At 36.1% G+C, this 18,881-nt stretch overlaps 1 protein-coding gene across 1 annotated transcript; it reads left to right on the top strand.

Moving 5' to 3' along the window:
* The first annotated feature begins 115 nt into the window (after nucleotides 1-115).
* Nucleotides 116-18,648, top strand: LOC127221238 (complement factor H-related protein 4). The gene is made up of 7 exons (XM_051183137.1): nucleotides 116-179; nucleotides 6,052-6,246; nucleotides 6,503-6,679; nucleotides 11,126-11,308; nucleotides 13,531-13,707; nucleotides 15,971-16,153; nucleotides 17,844-18,648. The coding sequence occupies exons 1-7, from the start codon at nucleotides 122-124 to the stop codon at nucleotides 18,044-18,046; spliced, it is 1,176 nt and encodes a 391-aa protein (XP_051039094.1). The 5' UTR covers nucleotides 116-121; the 3' UTR covers nucleotides 18,047-18,648.
* The last annotated feature ends 233 nt before the right edge of the window (nucleotides 18,649-18,881 follow it).

Below are 18,881 nucleotides of genomic sequence, written 5' to 3'. Positions count from 1 at the left end.
CCAAGCTAGCTTCCAGGAATGCACCGAATTTCAAAGTCACACACAGTACTGTCAGTGACAGGTCCCAGAAGTACCACCTCTCCTGGAGACCTTTAGGTCTTAGAAGAAGGGTTGGTCTGGCATGTTGCTCTTAGCCAATGTCTTTCTAAGCCTATGGCTTTCTACTGCCAAAGGAGAAGGTAAGTGGAAACAGATTTGAAACATATACTCTCTAGCCAGATATATTTATCTGTTGTGTGTGTGTACGAGAATATTTTTAATTTTAAATTTTATTATAAAATATTGGACATAGAAAATAAACTATAAAACTTTAATTGAAAAATTAGAAAAAAATCGAATGATAAAATCTTTTTGATTCATGAAGTTTTCGGTAAGTGATTAAAAAGAAAAAAAATTAGTAAAAGAGCTGTTCTCTGGCCTCTAAACCTCAAAGTGTAAATGGCTTCTAAATATAATTTGTAGAGACAAAAAGATATTCTTTTTAAAAATGTGTTAAAATAAAAGTAGAAAGATGAATTTTCAAAAAGATATTGAATTTAAAGAAAGACACTGAAAAGACAAAGTTTCCAATAGACTCTAAACATCTCTGAGTCCATGTGGGATTTGTTTTATTTTTACAGATTGGACAAGTTTTTAAGTCAAAGTCACTAAAATGAGAAACGTTTCGCATTTAAACCAAATTATCATTAGTCAAATGGAAATGCCTTTTAACAAGTCAATGAAGAATATTGTTATTTCACATGTAAGGCACCAAAGTGCCAACAATTTCCTCATTTTGGATCTCTCCAATGAACTTAGAAAGCAGGAAATTGTTACCTCAGTATTAATGGTGTGCACTTTACCAGGATTTCACAGCTGTCCCTCTAAAACATGGCTAATTCTTTCACTATTTTTTTATTGCATTCATGTGTGTATATTTATATATTTATATGTATACATATATACATAAATATATCCCTAAACACACCCAGCTAATTTTGCTCTATGGTATTTGTAAATACAGTTTGTCTTGTACTCTGTACAGTCTGAAGAATGACCTACAACACTCATAATTTTCCTTTTAAATTTGCTTTTAAGTTTACTATGTATGTAGCAACAATAGAAGAATGCGGTAGATAGAGAGGCGACAGCCAGACAGCAGAACATTATTTCAGGCCCTCAAGATAACAAGCATTGGTCCACTAATGTGGCTCACTTATGGTGGGTATCTGGACTTCCACTTGGAGAGCCTTTTGGATGTGGTTTCTAAGAAACAGAACAAAGAGCAATGGACTGAACAAATCAGGTGCTCACAACATCCAGCAGGAACTTTCTGGAAGAATAAGCTGGAGTTTCCCATTGATTCCCCGCCCCCCTCACCCATAGATGAACTTGCCAAGGTTCATCTGTCATTCTTCTCTCTGCTCTTCCTGGGAATCGGATTGGGGAACTCCAGCCTTACGCCATGCTTCCTCAGTGTGTGCTGGCATCTGCAAGGAAATTTGATGAGTTTACCTTTCTGTTGGTTTTGTTTTTTTACTTGGACGCCTCATGTAATAGGACACTGCTGTGCCCTTTGGAACCTCAGCTGGCTGCAATAGAACAGCTTGCCTCATCTATGTCTTCAGGTTATACTCTGGAGCCAGTCTGATAACATTTAACTATCTGTTTTGTTGTCTGTCTGTCTACATTTCTATCTGTCTTTCATTTTAATCTATCTATCTATATCTATATACGTAGATCTGTCCCTCATCTTTATCTATGTCATCATCATCATCTACCCCTTGTAGTTGATTCTTTTCCCTTTTTATCTTGATTACAGTTTCCTCTGCCTCTATTTCTCCCAGTTTGTGCCCATCTCCCCTCCTATATTCCTTTTTTGTTGATCTTCAGAAAAGAACAGACTTCTAAAAGATAATGACAAAACTCATTTGGATGTAAGTAAGTCAGTCCTTGTACTGAAATCTTCCTTCTTAGGAATGCTTTCATCGTGTCCCATAAGTTTGAGTATGTTGTGTGTTTATTTTCAATCTGTTGTATAGTCTTTCATTTATTTCTTAATTTGTATCTTGACACAATTTTATTTTTTATTCAGTAGAGAGTTGTTCAGTGTTCATGAGTTTGTAGGCTTTCTGTTGTTTCTCTTGTGGTTGACAGCTAGTTTTAAACTGGAGATCTCATAGAATGCAAAGAGTTATTTAAATTTCTTGCATCTGTTGAGAATTACTTTGTGTGAACTTTGTTTCTCTTTTAGACTGGATCAATTTTGTGTAGCCCAAGGTGGCCTTGAACTAACAGAGATGTATCTGTCCCCCAGTACTGAGATTAAAGATGTATACCACCACTGCTGGTCTCTAGTGTCTTCGCTCTGCACTTGAATCTACAGGCAAGTTTTATTTGTTAAAACACAAACATAATACCACTACATTTCCCCCTTGTGTCTAAAATAAAAAATAAGGCTATAACTAATATAAGAAAAACTATATACAATAAGTACAATAACTATATACAATATATACAGGCAATTACTACACCACCAATATCTAGTGCATTTGCATTTGAGAAATCAGAGAAAATACTCCATTATCTGTCCAATCTGTGACTCCAAAGTGATGTTACTAATTCACTTTCTTGTTTTTTATTATTTTACATATACATCCAAGTTCCCTCTCCCTCCCATCCTCCCATGCTCCACCCCACCCCACTCCCCGACCACCTCCCCCATCCCATTCCCGTTCACTCCCCAGGAAGGGTGAGTCCTTCTAGGAGGGATCATCAAACTCTATCAAGTCATTTGGAGTAGGGTCTAGGCCCTCCCTCATGTCTCTAAGTTAAGGGAGTATCCCTCCATGGGGAATGTGTTCCCAAAGTCCTTTCATGCATACATCCTGGTTCCACTGTCAGAGGTCCTTAGACTTCCTAGGCCTTCTAACTGAGACCCATGTCCAGGGGGTCTGGGTCAGTCTTATGCTGCTTTCCTGGCTATCAGTCTGGGGTCCATGAGACCCCCTTGTTCAGGTCAGCTGTCTCTGTGGGTTTCTTCAGCCTGGTCTTGAACCCTTGCTTATCACTCCTCCCTCTCTGCAACTGGATTCCAGGAGTTTGGCTCAGTGTTCAGATGTGAAGGCTCTAGGACGGCATATAAGGTAGTCATCAATCTCATCTCATTATCAGGGAAGGGCATTTAAGGTAGCCTCTCCACTATTGCTTAGATTGTTAGTTGGGGTCATGCTTGTGGGTCTCTTAACATTTCCCTAGTACCAGATTTCTCTTTAAACCTATAATGGCTCCCTCTGTTATGGTATCTCTTTTCTTGCTCTCCTCTATTCCTCCTCTGTCTCAATCTTCCTGCTCCCTCATGCTCTCCTCTTCCTTCCTCTTCTCCCCTTCTCTTGCTCCTAACTCCCTCTCCACTGACCTCCCCCCATGAATCCAATTTTCTCAGGAGACCTTGTCCCTTTACCCTTCTCCAGGGGACCATGTATGTCTCTCTTAGGGTCCTCCTTGTTTCTTGGCTTCTCTGGCAGTGTGAATCATAGCTGGTGATCCTTTGCTCTGTGTGTAAAATCCATATATGAGTGAATACAAAACATGTTTGTCTTTTTGTGACCTCACTCAGGATGGTTTCTTCAAGTTCTATCCATTTCCCTGCGAATTTCAAGATTCCATTGTTTTTTTCCCCCTCCTGAATAGCACTCCATTGTGTAACACATTTTCTTTATCCAGTCTTCAGTTGTGGGGCATCTAGGTTGGGTCCAGGTTCTAGTTATGACAAATAATACTGTTATGAACACAGATGAACAGATATCTTTGTTGCATGGATGCCTAAGAATGGCATTACTGGATCCTGTGGTAGACTGATTCCCATTTTTCTGAGGAACTGCCATACTGATCTCCAAAATGGCTGTATGAGTTTGCGCTCCCACCAGCAGTGGAGGAGTGTTCCCCTCTCTCCACATCCTCTCCAATGTAAGCCATCACTGGTGTTTCCAATTTTAGCCATTCTGACAGGAGTAAGATGATAGCTCAGAGTTGTCTCGATGTGCATTTCCATGATGGCGCTTTCCTAAGTGTCTTACAGCCGTTTTAGATTCCTCTATGAGAATGTCTTGCTTAAATTGAAAATGCTCACTATACATGGTGTTAATAAATCTCTATTTTCATAATAATTTACTGCAAAAGGAAGACGTTTCTGATTAATGTTGACTGTCTCTAAATGCGAAATATATTCCTACAAGATTGTTCAGTGTTGTGTAATTTACCTTAATAACAGAATTAATGCTCTCTCTCTAGACCTTTTGAAATCCCTCCATGGATTTTGAGTAGGTTTACAATTCATGTGTGAAATCAGCGAGTATAGTAGGCCCCACACTAGTATGTGGTTAGGTTCCACATACTAGATCTACCCAAATATATCCTGACTGTCTGTGGCCTGAAAATAATCTGAATTTGAAATTTTCAGCATGGAGTTTCTGATGTTTTACTGAATAAAATAAAGACAACTAATTTCTGTTATTTGTTAAATAACTTTTCTACTTAAAATATTTAGTGCTCTCTTCTCCAGCCTGTTCAATCACTCATTTCTTTCATCAGATGGTTTGTTGTTTGGGGGGAAATACAGTAAAAATTCACAACTGGAACAATACAAGGAATGATGATCTTGATTCTGCATGAGGAGATTCTTCAAACTGATCTTTTGTGCCATGTTAAATTTGTTGTTGGAAAAAAATTGTCAATAATAATTAGAAGATACGGGACTAGGTAAGAAAAAAATGAGCCAGGCAAGTGTTTAGTTAGTTAGAAGGGTTGTAAAAAAATCAGTAAATATGTGAATCACTATTATGAGTAACCTAAATCAACAACATTGTGATGGACCAACCATCAGGGCTGGTTATTGTGGCTTAATAAGGATCAGGAAAAACAAACAGTCCAAATAGATGTTTATTCAGGGACAAATAACTTACAACAGAGGTAGATGAACGCCAGCAGGTTCCTGGTCCCAGGGATGCCTTCGGATACTTTTCTGTCCCCTTGCTGAAAGCAAGAGAGCACTCTGTGGCCTCTTTCCCAGACCTAGTACCCCCAGATAACCTCTGCCCCTGTCCCCACCCCAATGGGCATGGTCAGTGTCACAGGTGTGCACAAAGTGAATATCTCACTACAGCTGGGACACAATCTGCATCTGGAAACATACACCACAGCAAAATGGGCTGCTCTAAGTATTGATCACCTCGGCTGATAATGCATTTTAAGTAATATTACGTTTGTTTTGAGGAATTGCCAGTAAAAGAGACAAAGACAGATTCACTTGTGCCCTTATGAGAATGAAGATTACATAAGACCTGGACTGTGGTAATGAGGATATTTCTGTTTGAAACAGTGCCTATTTGTGGTACCCTTGAAAGAGAAATCTCAGTGAGCTAACTTAATTTATTAGTGTTCTATGAAAAGTATAGTTCTCAAATTTATTGAAGAACAGTTATGACAGAAAGAATCTACATTTATAAACCATGAACCGAATTTCTGGGAAATCTTCCCTTATAAAACAAAAATAAAAGAACAAGGAAGCTGTAAGAAATTTGTGTGCACTTAGCAGTTGTATTTATCAAAATTCTTTTAACATAGTGGATGAGGGTCCCTGAAGTAGCATTATACTTCATGCAAAGATTTATGCTATTCTTATATTAAAAGAGCTAATTACTTATGAATAAGAACATGAAGAAAAATTTAATGAAACATTACATATAAAGTTACTAATACACTCAATAATAGAGTACTTCAATATGAAGATAAAAATGTTCAATATGATGTAATCACATTAGGTTTCAGTTACAATTCAAATTATAGATAAGCAGTTGTCATAATGGATATTAATAATTCCTGACCTGCTTCTCTGGTGAGATGCATAACTTGATTTCATTGGGAAATACCTCCCCGCATACCTCAGTTGTCTGAGTTCTATTTGTCTTCTTCTCCCAGATACTCACCAGTCAGGTCGTTATTTTAATTAATAGAAAGTAATCCACTGATCAAGTAGTGAGTGTTTTTCTGTTTGCTTCTTTTTATTTGTAGTGAAACCTTGTGATTTTCCACATATCAAAAATGGAGGTCTATATCATGAGGGGAAATACAGAGCATACTTCCCAGCATCTGTAGGAAAGCAGTTCAGCTATTACTGCAAGAGAGGATTTGTGATTCATTCAGGGACACACTGGGGCTACATTCGCTGCACCACACAAGGTTGGGAGCCTGCAGTCCCGTGCCTCAGTAAGTCAACATCTACATTAAATCATGCTCTGCCAAAGAAAGGAACATGAAAAATAGGGACTATGAAAATGTCTTTATCGCTTGAATATTTCATTTATAAAACTAAATATAAATGGTACTTCCTAAAAAATTTGGAATTGGCTTTATTTTTGAATGCCACACATGTGCTCATTTAACTATTGTGAGATAAATTTTAATTCCGTTTTTTTGAATAAATGAATGTTATGTTTTTAATCATTATATTTATGGTCCTTAGGGCAATGTAGTTTCCCTTATGTGGACCATGGTGTACTTTTAGAACGGAAAGCCAGCTACGTACAGGACCAGTCTGCAAAAGTCAAGTGTTACTCTGGATACAGACTTCCAAATGGTCAGGACACAATTACATGTACAGAGAATGGCTGGTCTCCTCAACCCAAATGCATCCGTGTCAGTAAGTAAGCAGCTCTGAGATCACAAGATGCTCTTGACTTCCCATTCTAATTATATTAACTGTGGCAAAATGCTTCTTTTAAAGTGTATATAACTGAATACTAAGGAGTCTTTGTAAGTATAATAGAGACTTGTTCAGTTTCCATGAGTTTGCAAGCTTTTAACTACTGATATCCAGCTTTAATTGTTGGTGATCTGGGAGGACAGCATATAGTTATTATAATTTATTTGTATCCGTTGAGACTTGCTTCATAACTATGTATCTAATCAATTTCTTGGAAAGTTTGGTGAAGTGCTTAGAAGAAGGTATTTTTTTTTTCTATCTGACTGAAATGTTTTTTAGATATCTCTTCAGTCCATGTGGTCTATCATGTCTTTTAACTCCAGTATTTCTCTGTTTATTTTTTTGGATGCTCTGTCCCTCGGTTAGATTGTGGTATTGAAGTCTCTGACGGTCAATTTGTAGGGTCAATGTATGTTTTAAGCTTTAGTAATGCTTCTTTTACAAAAGTGTATGCCTTTGTGTTGTATGCATAGATGAAAAGATTTGAAATGTCTTGGTGGATTTTTCCTTTGATGACTAAGTGTCCTTCTCTGTCTCTTTTGATAAATTTTGGGTTGAAATTTATTTTGTTAGATATGGCAATGGCTATGCCAACTTGCTTCTTAGGTGCATTCACTTGGAAAATCTTTTCCCAACCATTTTCTCTAACATAATATTCACATTTGATGTTGAGGTATGTTTCTTGTATGCATCAGAAAGAAGGATCCTGTTTTCACGTCCATTTTTATTGGGGAGTTGCATCCACTGATATTTAGAGTTCTTGGTGGCAGTTATGATGTGTGTATGTGTGTGTGCATTCCTTCTTTTTGTTTTGGTGGTGTGGAATTTTTTATTTCCTTTGATTTCATAGGTGTGGTTAATCTCCTATTACCTTTTGTACCATTGGTTTTGTAAATAGGTATTGTGTGAATGTGACTTTATCATGGAATATTGTGTTTCTTCTCCTATGATTATTGAAAATTTCACTGGTTATAGAGGTCTGCACTTGCAGCTGTGGCCTCTGAAGATATCTGTCTAGGCTCTCTGAGTTTTAGTCAGAGAAATCAGGTTTAATTCTAATAGGTCTGCCTTTATATGTTATTTGCTCTTTTTCCTTTGCATATTTTAGTATTCGTTCTTTGTTCTATATGCTCAGTGTTTTGAATTTTGGTGGGGAGTGAATTTTTGCCTCTGATCTAACCTATTTGATGTTCTATATGCTTCTTGTACATCCATAGGCATCCTTTTCTCTTTGTAAGAAAATTTTCCTTGTATGATTTTTTACTATCATATTTTCCAGGGGTGGGGGAGAGGCTGGAGAGATGGCTCAGTTGTTAAGAACAATTGCTGGTCATCTTGATGTCCTGAGATTAATTCCTGGCAGTCACATGATGGCTCACTATCATCTGTAATGAGATCGGGTACACTTTCCTAGCCTTCAGGGATACATGCAGACAGAACACTGTATAAATAATAAATAAATATATCTTTAAAAATATTTTATGAGCCTTTGAGATGGGTTTTTTTTTTTCTTATTCTATTCTATTCTTATTCTATTCTATTGGTCTTTCCATAGTGTCCCAGATTTTTCTGGGTGATTTGTGTTAGGATTGTTTTTAGATTTAACATTTTCTTTGACCAACATCTGAGATTTTTTTTGTTTTCCATTATTGTACTCTATTGCTGAAGTTCCTCTAAGTAGTTTCTGTTTTCTTACCTATATTTTTCATTTCCAGATTTATCTCAGATTTTTCTTTAGTGCTTTTATTTCCTTAGTTATGTCTTGTGCAATTTTATTTGTTTCCTTCAAGAGTTTGATTAGCTTTCTTTCTTGGTTTTCTTTAAGGGATTTACTCATTTCCTCCAATTTGTCATTCACTTCCTCTTTAAGGAACTCTACCGTCTTCATACAGTTGGTTTTAAGGTCTTTACCTTGTGCTTTAGCTTTGTTGGAATATGCAGGGCTCACTGCAACAGAATAATTGGGCTCTGGTGGTTACATTTTGCCCTGGCTGTTGTTGATTGTGTTCTTAAGTTAGCATCTATAGCTCTCAGATTAGCACATTGTAGGTCTAGGTAATGGTTTCTGAGTTTGCACTTGTTTGATGGGAAACTAAACCATGTGTTCTTGTCTGGTCTTGTGTTGTGTGTGACCTGTGGTTGAATAGGGCTTCTTCACCCAAGTTGGGGGCTGGGGCATGGCAATGAGGAGAGGAGAGGGGATTGAGGATTGTTTCGGGGGTGGGTAGACCAAAGGTCATGCTGGATGATTTGACCAACCTAGAGTTCTGTCATGGCCTTTGGTCAAGATCACTTACCTGTTATTCTCATATGTGTGGCCTGCATTTGAGCACAGGGTCCACCTGAGTTGGAAGCAGGGATGCAGCACCTGGGGTGGGGGTGGAGGGATGGTGGAGGATTGTGTCTGTGGGAACCTAGGAACAGCCTACCTCCTCTTCTTGCTGGAGTTGTCTGCTCTTGAGCAGAGGATGCCTGCCCCAGTTAGGGACTGGGACATGACAGCATGGTTGGGGATGGGGAGAGGAGGGATGTGGTAACTGAATCCAAGGAGTAAGAGAGTTCCTTGGATAGACTGCATACCTGTTCCTCAGATTAGTATGCCCTGCCTGCCTTATTGGTCACGTGTGTGTGTGTGTGTGTGTGTGTGTGTGTGTGTGTGTGTGTGTGGTGTCATCTAAAATGTCATTGCTTAAGTCAAAAGCAAATATTTTCTAGAAGTTCATATTTTGCCTTTAGATGTTTGATCAATATTGGGTTAATTTTCATATAAGTAATAAGAAAGAAGTTTAAGCTTCTTATTTTGCATTTAATGCCTAACTGTGGATGTTCTATTTGATAAAAGATTCTCTTCTACTGGGAAATTGCTATTGATTCTTGACAAATATATCCTGGTCCTATTTGTGTCTGTTTATTGACTTCCTGTTTCTTTCCTACTGCTCTGTGTGTTTCTACATCCACCGTCATACAGTTTTCTTTAATGACTGAGGCAGACTTGATATCTCCTAATATTAGACAACCACATCCTTTCTTTTTAAACAACTAAATTTAAAATATTTAAGTAATAAAGTATAGGTTGTAGAAATCTATTGTTTAAGAATTATAATATTTCTATTAATCAGTACAATATATACTCTTTAAATTAGGTTTGAAATGCCTATATCCTTGAGCATTTTGAAGAATTTTCTTGCTACTTTAGATTCTAGCCTTGTGAATTTTAGAATGATTTGCTCTTGAATGTAAAATTTTTTTTGAGAATAATTTGGAGACAATTTATATAGTATAATTTAAGTTTTCTATCCATTCGTGTGATTTATCATTATATTTACTTACGTGCTTTTTTTCCTATAGTTTTTTTCTGTTGTATGCAGCTGAAATATTCTGTGTGTAATCAATAGATGTTTACTTAATGCATGTTTTTCATACTAAAGCAACTATATTCACCTTATCTATTTTTCTTGAGTGAGTGGTATAGTCTATGGCTTTTACTAACTCCATTAGTTGTCAACTTGTCAAATTAATTAACATGAATGTCCAAAAGATTTCCCAATTTGTCTTTTAAAATAGGTAAAAGAGTAAAATACTATAATTTCCATATTTGCTGATATTGGTAATCTGTGCCATCCCTACTTTTCATGTAATAAATCTGTTTAAAAATTTGTTAACTTAAGGTTTTTTTTAATACTTTGAAAATTTACAGTTCATTTTTTTATGGAAATATGTCAGTGCATTACATATATACTTTCTTTTATTTTCTGCTTGGTTATTCCTCCTCTGGGCATGATCCCCCTTACCCCATTTACTCATTTTTACTTTAATTTCTGCTTTTTTCTAATTTATTAACAGAGCCTCAGTTAACTCATGAGGGTCTTTGTTCCTCTTCAATATGTATGTTGAGTGCAGCCAGCTTCCTACATGGTCTTGGTTGTGATTCCATGGTGCCATTGATACTTGTATGGTATGTGAGCATTGGCAAATGTTTTTCTGGGGAGTTTCAATGGGGATTAAGATGTTGACACAAATGTATATTCCTTTCAGTTTCACCTGAGTCCTTTAGTAAAGGATTCTGCTAGAACTCTTGCCAGCAGGGCTTAGGATTGGAAACCTACAGGATAAGAAGGCTGAGTTTGACAATTTATTAGACCTGTTTGGAAAGGTTTTGGGTTTTTTTTTTCATCTTCTGGGGGACTTTCTAAAGGATCATGGTACATGCTTTTGATTATTCTGGATCTTCATGTATAATGGCTAATGGTTATTTTTAATAACTTTTTAAAATTTAATTTTATTTTGTCCTTCTTTAATTTATTTTTAATATCTTTTTTTATAGTATAAATCCTTAAGCTACCGAGCACGCACTCATGTTTTTCTTACTTCCTTCCCTTTTAGAGACATGTTTAAAGTCAGATATAGAAATTGAGAACGGGTCTCTTTCTGAATCTGATCTTACATATGCTCTAAATAAAACAACACAGTATAGGTGCAAAGAGGGGTATGTAACACCGAATGGAGAAACATCAGGAACAATTACCTGCCTCCAAAGCGGATGGTCGTCTCAACCCTCGTGCATCAGTGAGTACTTCATTATATTGCTGCCATTATACTGGTGCTGTATAAGGGTTTGGCTTTATTCTCTTTTGAGCTGGCTGATTTTTATTTGAAAGATGAGTTTTAAATTTCAGGAGAAAAAACTTCACATGATGACTATTTGGTTTTCCTCTTGGACTCATTACTATATTGCAGAATTTCTGCTCATTTCCCTTTTCAATGCTTTAAAACAGCATACAATTTTAATCTAGTGAAGGATTCTTTGACCAGCTGACATTTCAAAGATGTTCTGCCTTTCGTATCCAAGATTTTCTTCCAATATGCACTGGTAAACTTTTTAGTGAGGATATATGTTCATGTTTTAAATCACAGAATATGTGGTACCTTCATGATATGTATTTGACACTGCCCGTTAAGATCCATTTTGGAACGCTTCCCTCTTGGAAAATCTTTCCAAATATCTTGATATTGGAAAGACAGGACAGTTTCCATATAGAAGCAAACTTTGATGTTTTGAAATTTTCCTTGTTATATGACCTACAGTTAATGAAGGCCTTCTAAGAATGATTAGTTCATCTTATCAGAAAAATAACCAGTGGTGTTTTTCAAGAACTATTCAACTTACCTTAAATGAAAGGGCTCTTTTAAATATTACTTTCTTAATATATATTTTTCACTCATTGTGCTTTACAAGATCTAGTTAAAGAAAAGGCCATTAATAATATTCCCTTGCAGTATTCATCTATATTAAATTATAATTAGTAAGTCTACATTGGATTTTATTATTGTTAAAAATAAAACCTTTGATATAATAAATGAATATATCAATTTTAATTTCAGTTAATCTACTTTTCTGAACTCTATGTTTCATATTAACTACTAAATGTGAAAACTTAATTCACAAAACACTATTATACATTCCTAAAAAATACATCTGCATTTGTCCATTTCTTTGTAATTTGTGATAAATGTAAGGAAAACTGAGCTGTGAAATTACTTTTAAAATGAAATTTTGTGGCCACCTTGCCTGTGTCCACGCGAGCCCAGGAGATCTCCATGCACTGAGCATCCAGAGCGTCGTGCCGCACGCCAGTGGAAGGAACATGTGCAGAGCTATGGTGGCCAGACTGGGGCTGGGGTTGCTGCTTCTAGCACTGATTCTGCCCACGCAGATTTATTGCAACCAAACATCTGTTGCATTGTTTTCAAGTAACCAGAATATCTCTACTGCCCCAAATCCAACTAATGCCCCTCACCAGAGCAGGTGGCAGTACCCTGCAGTCAACAGCTGGTCTCCTCACCGTCTCAATTTCTCTTCTACATCTCTACTCTTAGAGACTCAGGCCAAGAAACGTCTCTACTTCCCCATCTTCTAGACCCAGCCCAAATGGTAACCAAAAGTCCAATGTGACCCGGAAGAAACAGGTCCACATCAGATCTACTATTACCACACCTTGACAGAAAATTCATGTGAAGGGTATGACAGATGATGAATGCCAATATTGAATCTGCTGGAGTTCTATGTTCAAGATGAAGAGCGATAGCATCCAACGCTGACGTGATTTCCTTGAACGAGGCTTAGGAAATGTGGACACTTACAACTCTATCTTGAAATCAAGCATAGGTTTTATGTAGTGAGATAAGGATGGGATGTGGGATGAAGGAAGATTCAGTTTTCATTGGCTCATTCAACCTGTAAGGCCATAACACAGCTAGGTGACATAAAGGTCTCTCTGATGCTATTTGTGTAAATGTTAGAAAGAACTACCAGGTGTTTCTTTAAATCCAAGCTGTATTGTTTCATTACTACTAGTTTAATATGCTGAACTCTAGGTAAAGTTCCACGTTGTTGAGCTGTTCTCTTTGGAACTGAACATTTTCCTTCTGTGACTTTGGGTTCGACATTATATTTGACCTTTTTAAGTAATTGACATGTGCCAGGAAACTATGGATTGGAATCCAGCTCCAAATCCAGCCATCATTGAATAAATCTTATTACAAAAGGAAAAAAATGAAAAGATATTTTGTGAAATCCTAAGTGAAGAGATAACCATTATATAGGAACCTATTTTTCATTTTAATAACTGCATCAGTAAACTTATCTGTTGTTGGTCTTCTGAGATGGTTTTATACAGTATTTAATTTGTTACCACATATTAACTTATAAATCCTTTTGTTCTTGTGGGAATTGCTCAGATTACCCATTGACATGTTAGAAATGAAAACTTTTATTTATCTTGTATTAGAGTCTTGTGACAGGCCTGTATTTGAGAATGCTGGAACTGAAAATAACAGAACATGGTTTAAACTCAACGACAAATTAGACTATGAATGCCATGTTGGATATGAAAGCATACATAAAGATACCAAGGGCTCCATAACATGTAATTATGATGGATGGTCTGATATTCCTTCATGTTATGGTGAGTACTATTTTGGAAAACAAAAATAAAGATTTACATTTTACTTTTTTAAAAAATTTAATTTCCTGAAATCTTTCTTGTAATTTAATGTAAACTAAGAGAGAGAGAGAGAGAGAGAGAGAGAGAGAGAGAGAGAGAGAGAGAACTATTTGAAAGGCCAAAGATGAGAATTTTGTTTTTATTATTTCGTTACAGTGTTTATTCTGTGTATTTGTATGCATGTGGGTGTTAATGAATGAATGCATGCTACATTGTGCAGTTAGATGTCTGATGCCTATGAGAGTAATCTCACTCTTTTTATCATGTGAGTCATTGGGACTGGACAGGCTTAGAGGCAAGCACTCCCGATAACTATTCCTTCTCATTGGCCTGATAATCTGTTTTTAAAATAGTGCATTCATCAGGAGTGATGGCCTATACCTTGATTCCAGCATTTAGGACCTTGGAGCAATATGCTTTAAGTTTGAGGACATATTGGGCTACATAATGAATCCCTAATTTTAAAAACAAACAAATGAACAAAATGTTAAATTAATGACTCACGTATATGACCTGTGTGTCATATATCTCTGATTAGAGTATAATTGTTTTATTATCATTAGTGCCATCTCCTATTTAAAGTAGGTCTATGTTACCAAAATTATTATTTGCAGTATGAAGCATGGTCACTCAAACGTGAACAATGTGAGGGAAGAAGATGAAGGACAATAGAAGAGTTGAAAATTTAAAAGGATGGCAGTACACTGACAAACTTGATTTTAAGCTCAAGGCTCCACTCAAATTTAATTCAGTAAGGTGGCATACACCTGTAATCATAGAATTTGGGAGACAAGAGCATGATGGTCTTGAATTACAGACAAGTCTGGGTCTTCTAGGAATATTTATCACAAACAAACAAGAAGAAACATATAACCCCTAAGTATATAAAATGAAACTAAACAAATGATGATTGTTAATTTCTCTCTGATTATAAGCAGTTCAGGATTACGAAATCAGGGCTTTCTACACTACACTGTTAAAACAGAATGGAAGGGAAGGTATTTTAGTTCATTAGTACAACACTTGGCTAAGCCATAGCCTTAGGGTCAATTCTAGCATAAACGAAAATATTTATATGTATAATTCTGTTGTGTGACAAAAATTTTCCTGTAAAGATGATACACAAACATCTACGCACCCCAGATAAGGAGACCAGAAATGACCGATGTACAGATATCACCAAAGTCCAAAGTACAACTTGATGAACCATGAGTTTTATTAAAGTTACTTACAGAAATATAAGTGAGAGTTGACTTACAGGAGCATAAATAGCTCAAATAAAATTATGTCAAAATTGTCCACCTCCCCCAGCATTGGTGACAACTCACAAAATCTGGGACAAGGAGTATATTTCACAGCCTCCAGGCAGCTCAACAGTGACTCAGTTGGTCTAAAGATCTACCAGCTACTTCCAGGAACTATCAGAAAAGTATAACATGGAGATGCCTATACTCACCTTGACCCTATCAGGAAGCCAACAGGGCTCCTTTACCTCTTGTCAATGAATATGTGTTTTTACAAAAATGATAATGAAAATCAAGACTATTTTGGTAGAGGAACAGTAAATGTCCCAGTGTTTTAAAAATAAAGTCTGCCTGACTGGATTGTCTTCTTTCTGTTTAGCAGCTATGACATTTACCAGCACTGGAAGGCATCAGTCTATGCTTATTTTAATTTAGTTAGTGCTTTAGGTGAGAAGGAAGAGATTGCCCTTTAACTCTCATTTTATATGATTTAAAACTTCTTCAACCAATCATCTCTGTAGCCACAAATCACTAGAAACATACTGTGATGGGAGATGTCATTCTATATATGTTTCTCATGCTGGTTAATAATAAAGCACTGTTGGCCAATAGGAAAGGAAGATAGGAGGGACTAGGAGACAAGGAGGAAATAGGAAGTAGGAAGGAGGAGTCAAGATGGAGAGTCTAAAGAAAGCAGTATGCCGCCGGCTCCCCGGTAAGAGAAATACATAGATCAGCAGAAATGGGTTAATAATTAAGGCAGAGCTAGCCGATAAGAAACAAGTAACAGGGCCAACAGCATTGTATCAAATACAGAGTCTCTGTGTGTTATTTGGGGCTGGCGCGGCAGCGGGACAATACCAGGCGGCGGGTGGAAAAACCGTACACCTTACAATACTGTGTTTACCACTGCACTGTTTTTGTTTCTTTTGTGCCTGTACTTTGACTTGATCTCTCAAACATCAAATATGTGTTCTCAGATTCGACAAAGACATGTGGACCTCCTCCACCTATTGACAATGGAGACATCACCTCCTTCCCTCTACCAGTATATGCACCATTATCTTCAGTTGAATATCAGTGCCAGTCCTTGTACCGACTGCAGGGCAACAAGAAAATAACGTGTAGAAATGGAGAATGGTCAGAGAAGCCAAAATGTTTACGTGAGTACCTTGTTTTCGTAGATCCTGAGAAAGTTGGTATTCAATTATGAAGATAGAAGACAACTCGTTCTATTTGAAAGTATGTATTGCCATGTGATAAGTCCTGAAGGGGTACCCAAATATAAAAACTGAAAACAAATCTAATAAACAACAAATGTGTATCATTATACAAAAAAATCAGCAATTTTCTATATGTCAATTTCAATTCCATTTTAATAAGAATTAACAACAAAAGCAATCTCATTCACAGTAATTTTAAAAAATTATCCAGCAAAGAATTTAACAGAATTGAATGACTTCTGAATGCTTAAGTTAATTGATGAAAGAATCTCACAAAACAAAAGCAATGGACAAATCTCACATGTTAGTGGGTTGGAAGAATTAATATTAAAACATCTGTGTTGGCCAAAGCAATTAGCAGACTCTATGAAAGTCCATTAAAATATGGGCAACATTCTTCATACAGGTATGGAAGTACATGGAAGTACAATGACAAGGAACTTAAGCATAAAGAAAAATATGGAGATACCATAATATATTGTTTCAAGATACACTAGTAGCAATGCAACCAGAACATTGTGACATTGGGTAAAAATTGATGCACAGAAAGAGAATATATATTTGAGAAACTGATCTATGAATATATGGTTATTGATCTTGATAGAGTTTTAATAACATTCAATGGGGAAAAAGATCTGCGTTCTCATCAACTGTTGAGTACATAAAGGCACCGTGGTATATTTATATGATGTAAGCCCAGGGTCCAAGGTAATGGTTGGAAAGCTGCTTTTAAACCAGGATTGCCATTTGTCCAATGATTGGTTGATATATTTATTTAACAAAAAAACCTATCAAAATAAAATTCATTACACATTCATAGTTACTACTTTGTGAATATATGATGGATATTGTAAAGACAATTATGATTAGGCTTCCTAATCATAGAATTTTAAAAATTCTTTTAACTTTTACTGATTCTTTGTGTGCCTTAAAACCTCTCCCCCAAGACAAAACAAAATCTACAAGAAAAGCAAAAAATTAAACCAACCGAACAAAAAACATAAATATATAAACAAAAGAAAGGAAAATAATGTCATCATAGGAACTATAGTGTGGCCCAATGAGTAACAAATGTTATCCTTTAGTCCACTCATGTTTACTTGTAACTGTTCATTGCTATGAGTCATTGATTTAGTTCAAGGCCCCTGGCTTCTGCTATACTGTCAGTAAGGACCTACAGACATCAACAGAGCAATTGAGGTATTAGATTCAATTATCATACATGTCATTGCTCAAATTGTATAATTCTTCCCAATACCTAAATGAAGGTATTTTTTTTTTAATGATTGTCGTATCACTGAACATTAGATTCGATTATCATACATGTCATGGCTCAAATTGTATAACTCTTCCCAATACCTAAATGAAGGAAAACAAACATGAATGTTCTGAAATGCAATTTACTGGTGTTAGGAGTGCTTCATGTTGAATCCAATTGTCACATCAAACATGAAATTTTTACATCAGGCCATGCCCCTCTATTTACTTAACTTCATGTGCTGCTTTTATAATTTTTTGTTAAGAGTTTAGCAAGGAATGCCTCAAACATAATACACTCTACTTGAAGACTGACTCTCTGTAGGTTTACGTGATGACGTTGTAGAATATATTTTTCTTCTTCTTCTTTTAGATCCGTGTATAGTATCAGAAGGAATTTTGGAAACGCATAACATAATTTTCAGATGGAGAGAAAAACAAAAGCGGTATTACGAATCAGGAGAGATGCAAGAATTTAGGTGCAAAAATGGATATCATCTGGCAGCGTCTCAAACATTAAATCCAGTGTGCAATGATGGTCACATTGTTTACCCCACTTGCACAAAATCACATTAAAAGCATTAATAGAATTTAGTCATGCACGTTTGTTCAGTTAAGGTGCATGCAGACTATCAATAATTTCGAATTTACTTGTGAAGTATTGTTTAACTCCACTTTATTCATAAGTATAAGCTTATATTGATATATGAGCTTATTCGAAGTTCCCAAAACATGATGATGTGTCTTAGCACAAAGATCAGTGACAAGGAAATAGATTTAATTACTTCCCTATCTGTCTCTGTCCACCATTTTTTCCAAAGCTTCTTGTAGACCTTTTGATGTAAGCCTCGGTGAACACAAGACATAATTGCCTCAGTCTTTAAAATGTACCATTTCACAAATATGAAAGAACAAAACATCATATTTTATATTACTAACAAATGTAAATGATTTGTGTATGTTTTGCTCTTGTTGCTAATTAATAAATAGGAAGAATTTTGTGAATGAACTTCCAAATATACCACTTTTTAAATATTCAAACAATTATATGAAAGCCTTAAATATTAATTGGGCATGAGTATATTCACTATCAGAATATTGATATTTAAAACCTCTGAAGATTTTGTATAACACAAATAGGCAATTGTGCCCCAAAATAATAAAGATACATTTGATGGTAAAGATAACAAACATAAGACTTGTGTTTTCCTTAATAAATGGGAAGGTTACTAGTTGCTGCCTTTCCTTCCAGTCTGCCTCCATCCCCTAGTCCTTAGCTTTCATCCATTCCTTCTAGCCCTTCTGTACTTCTCTGTAACTACATATACACCTACTGAACAGTTTTCTATCAGGGATCCTGTAACCAATACACATGCCTGGGAATCAGGGATCCTAAAGCCACTACACAAAG

This window comes from Phodopus roborovskii, unplaced genomic scaffold (genome assembly GCF_943737965.1).
Source record: "Phodopus roborovskii unplaced genomic scaffold, PHOROB, whole genome shotgun sequence".
NCBI classification, from domain to species: Eukaryota; Metazoa; Chordata; class Mammalia; order Rodentia; family Cricetidae; genus Phodopus; species Phodopus roborovskii.
This window is presented reverse-complemented; position numbering and strand designations above follow the sequence as displayed.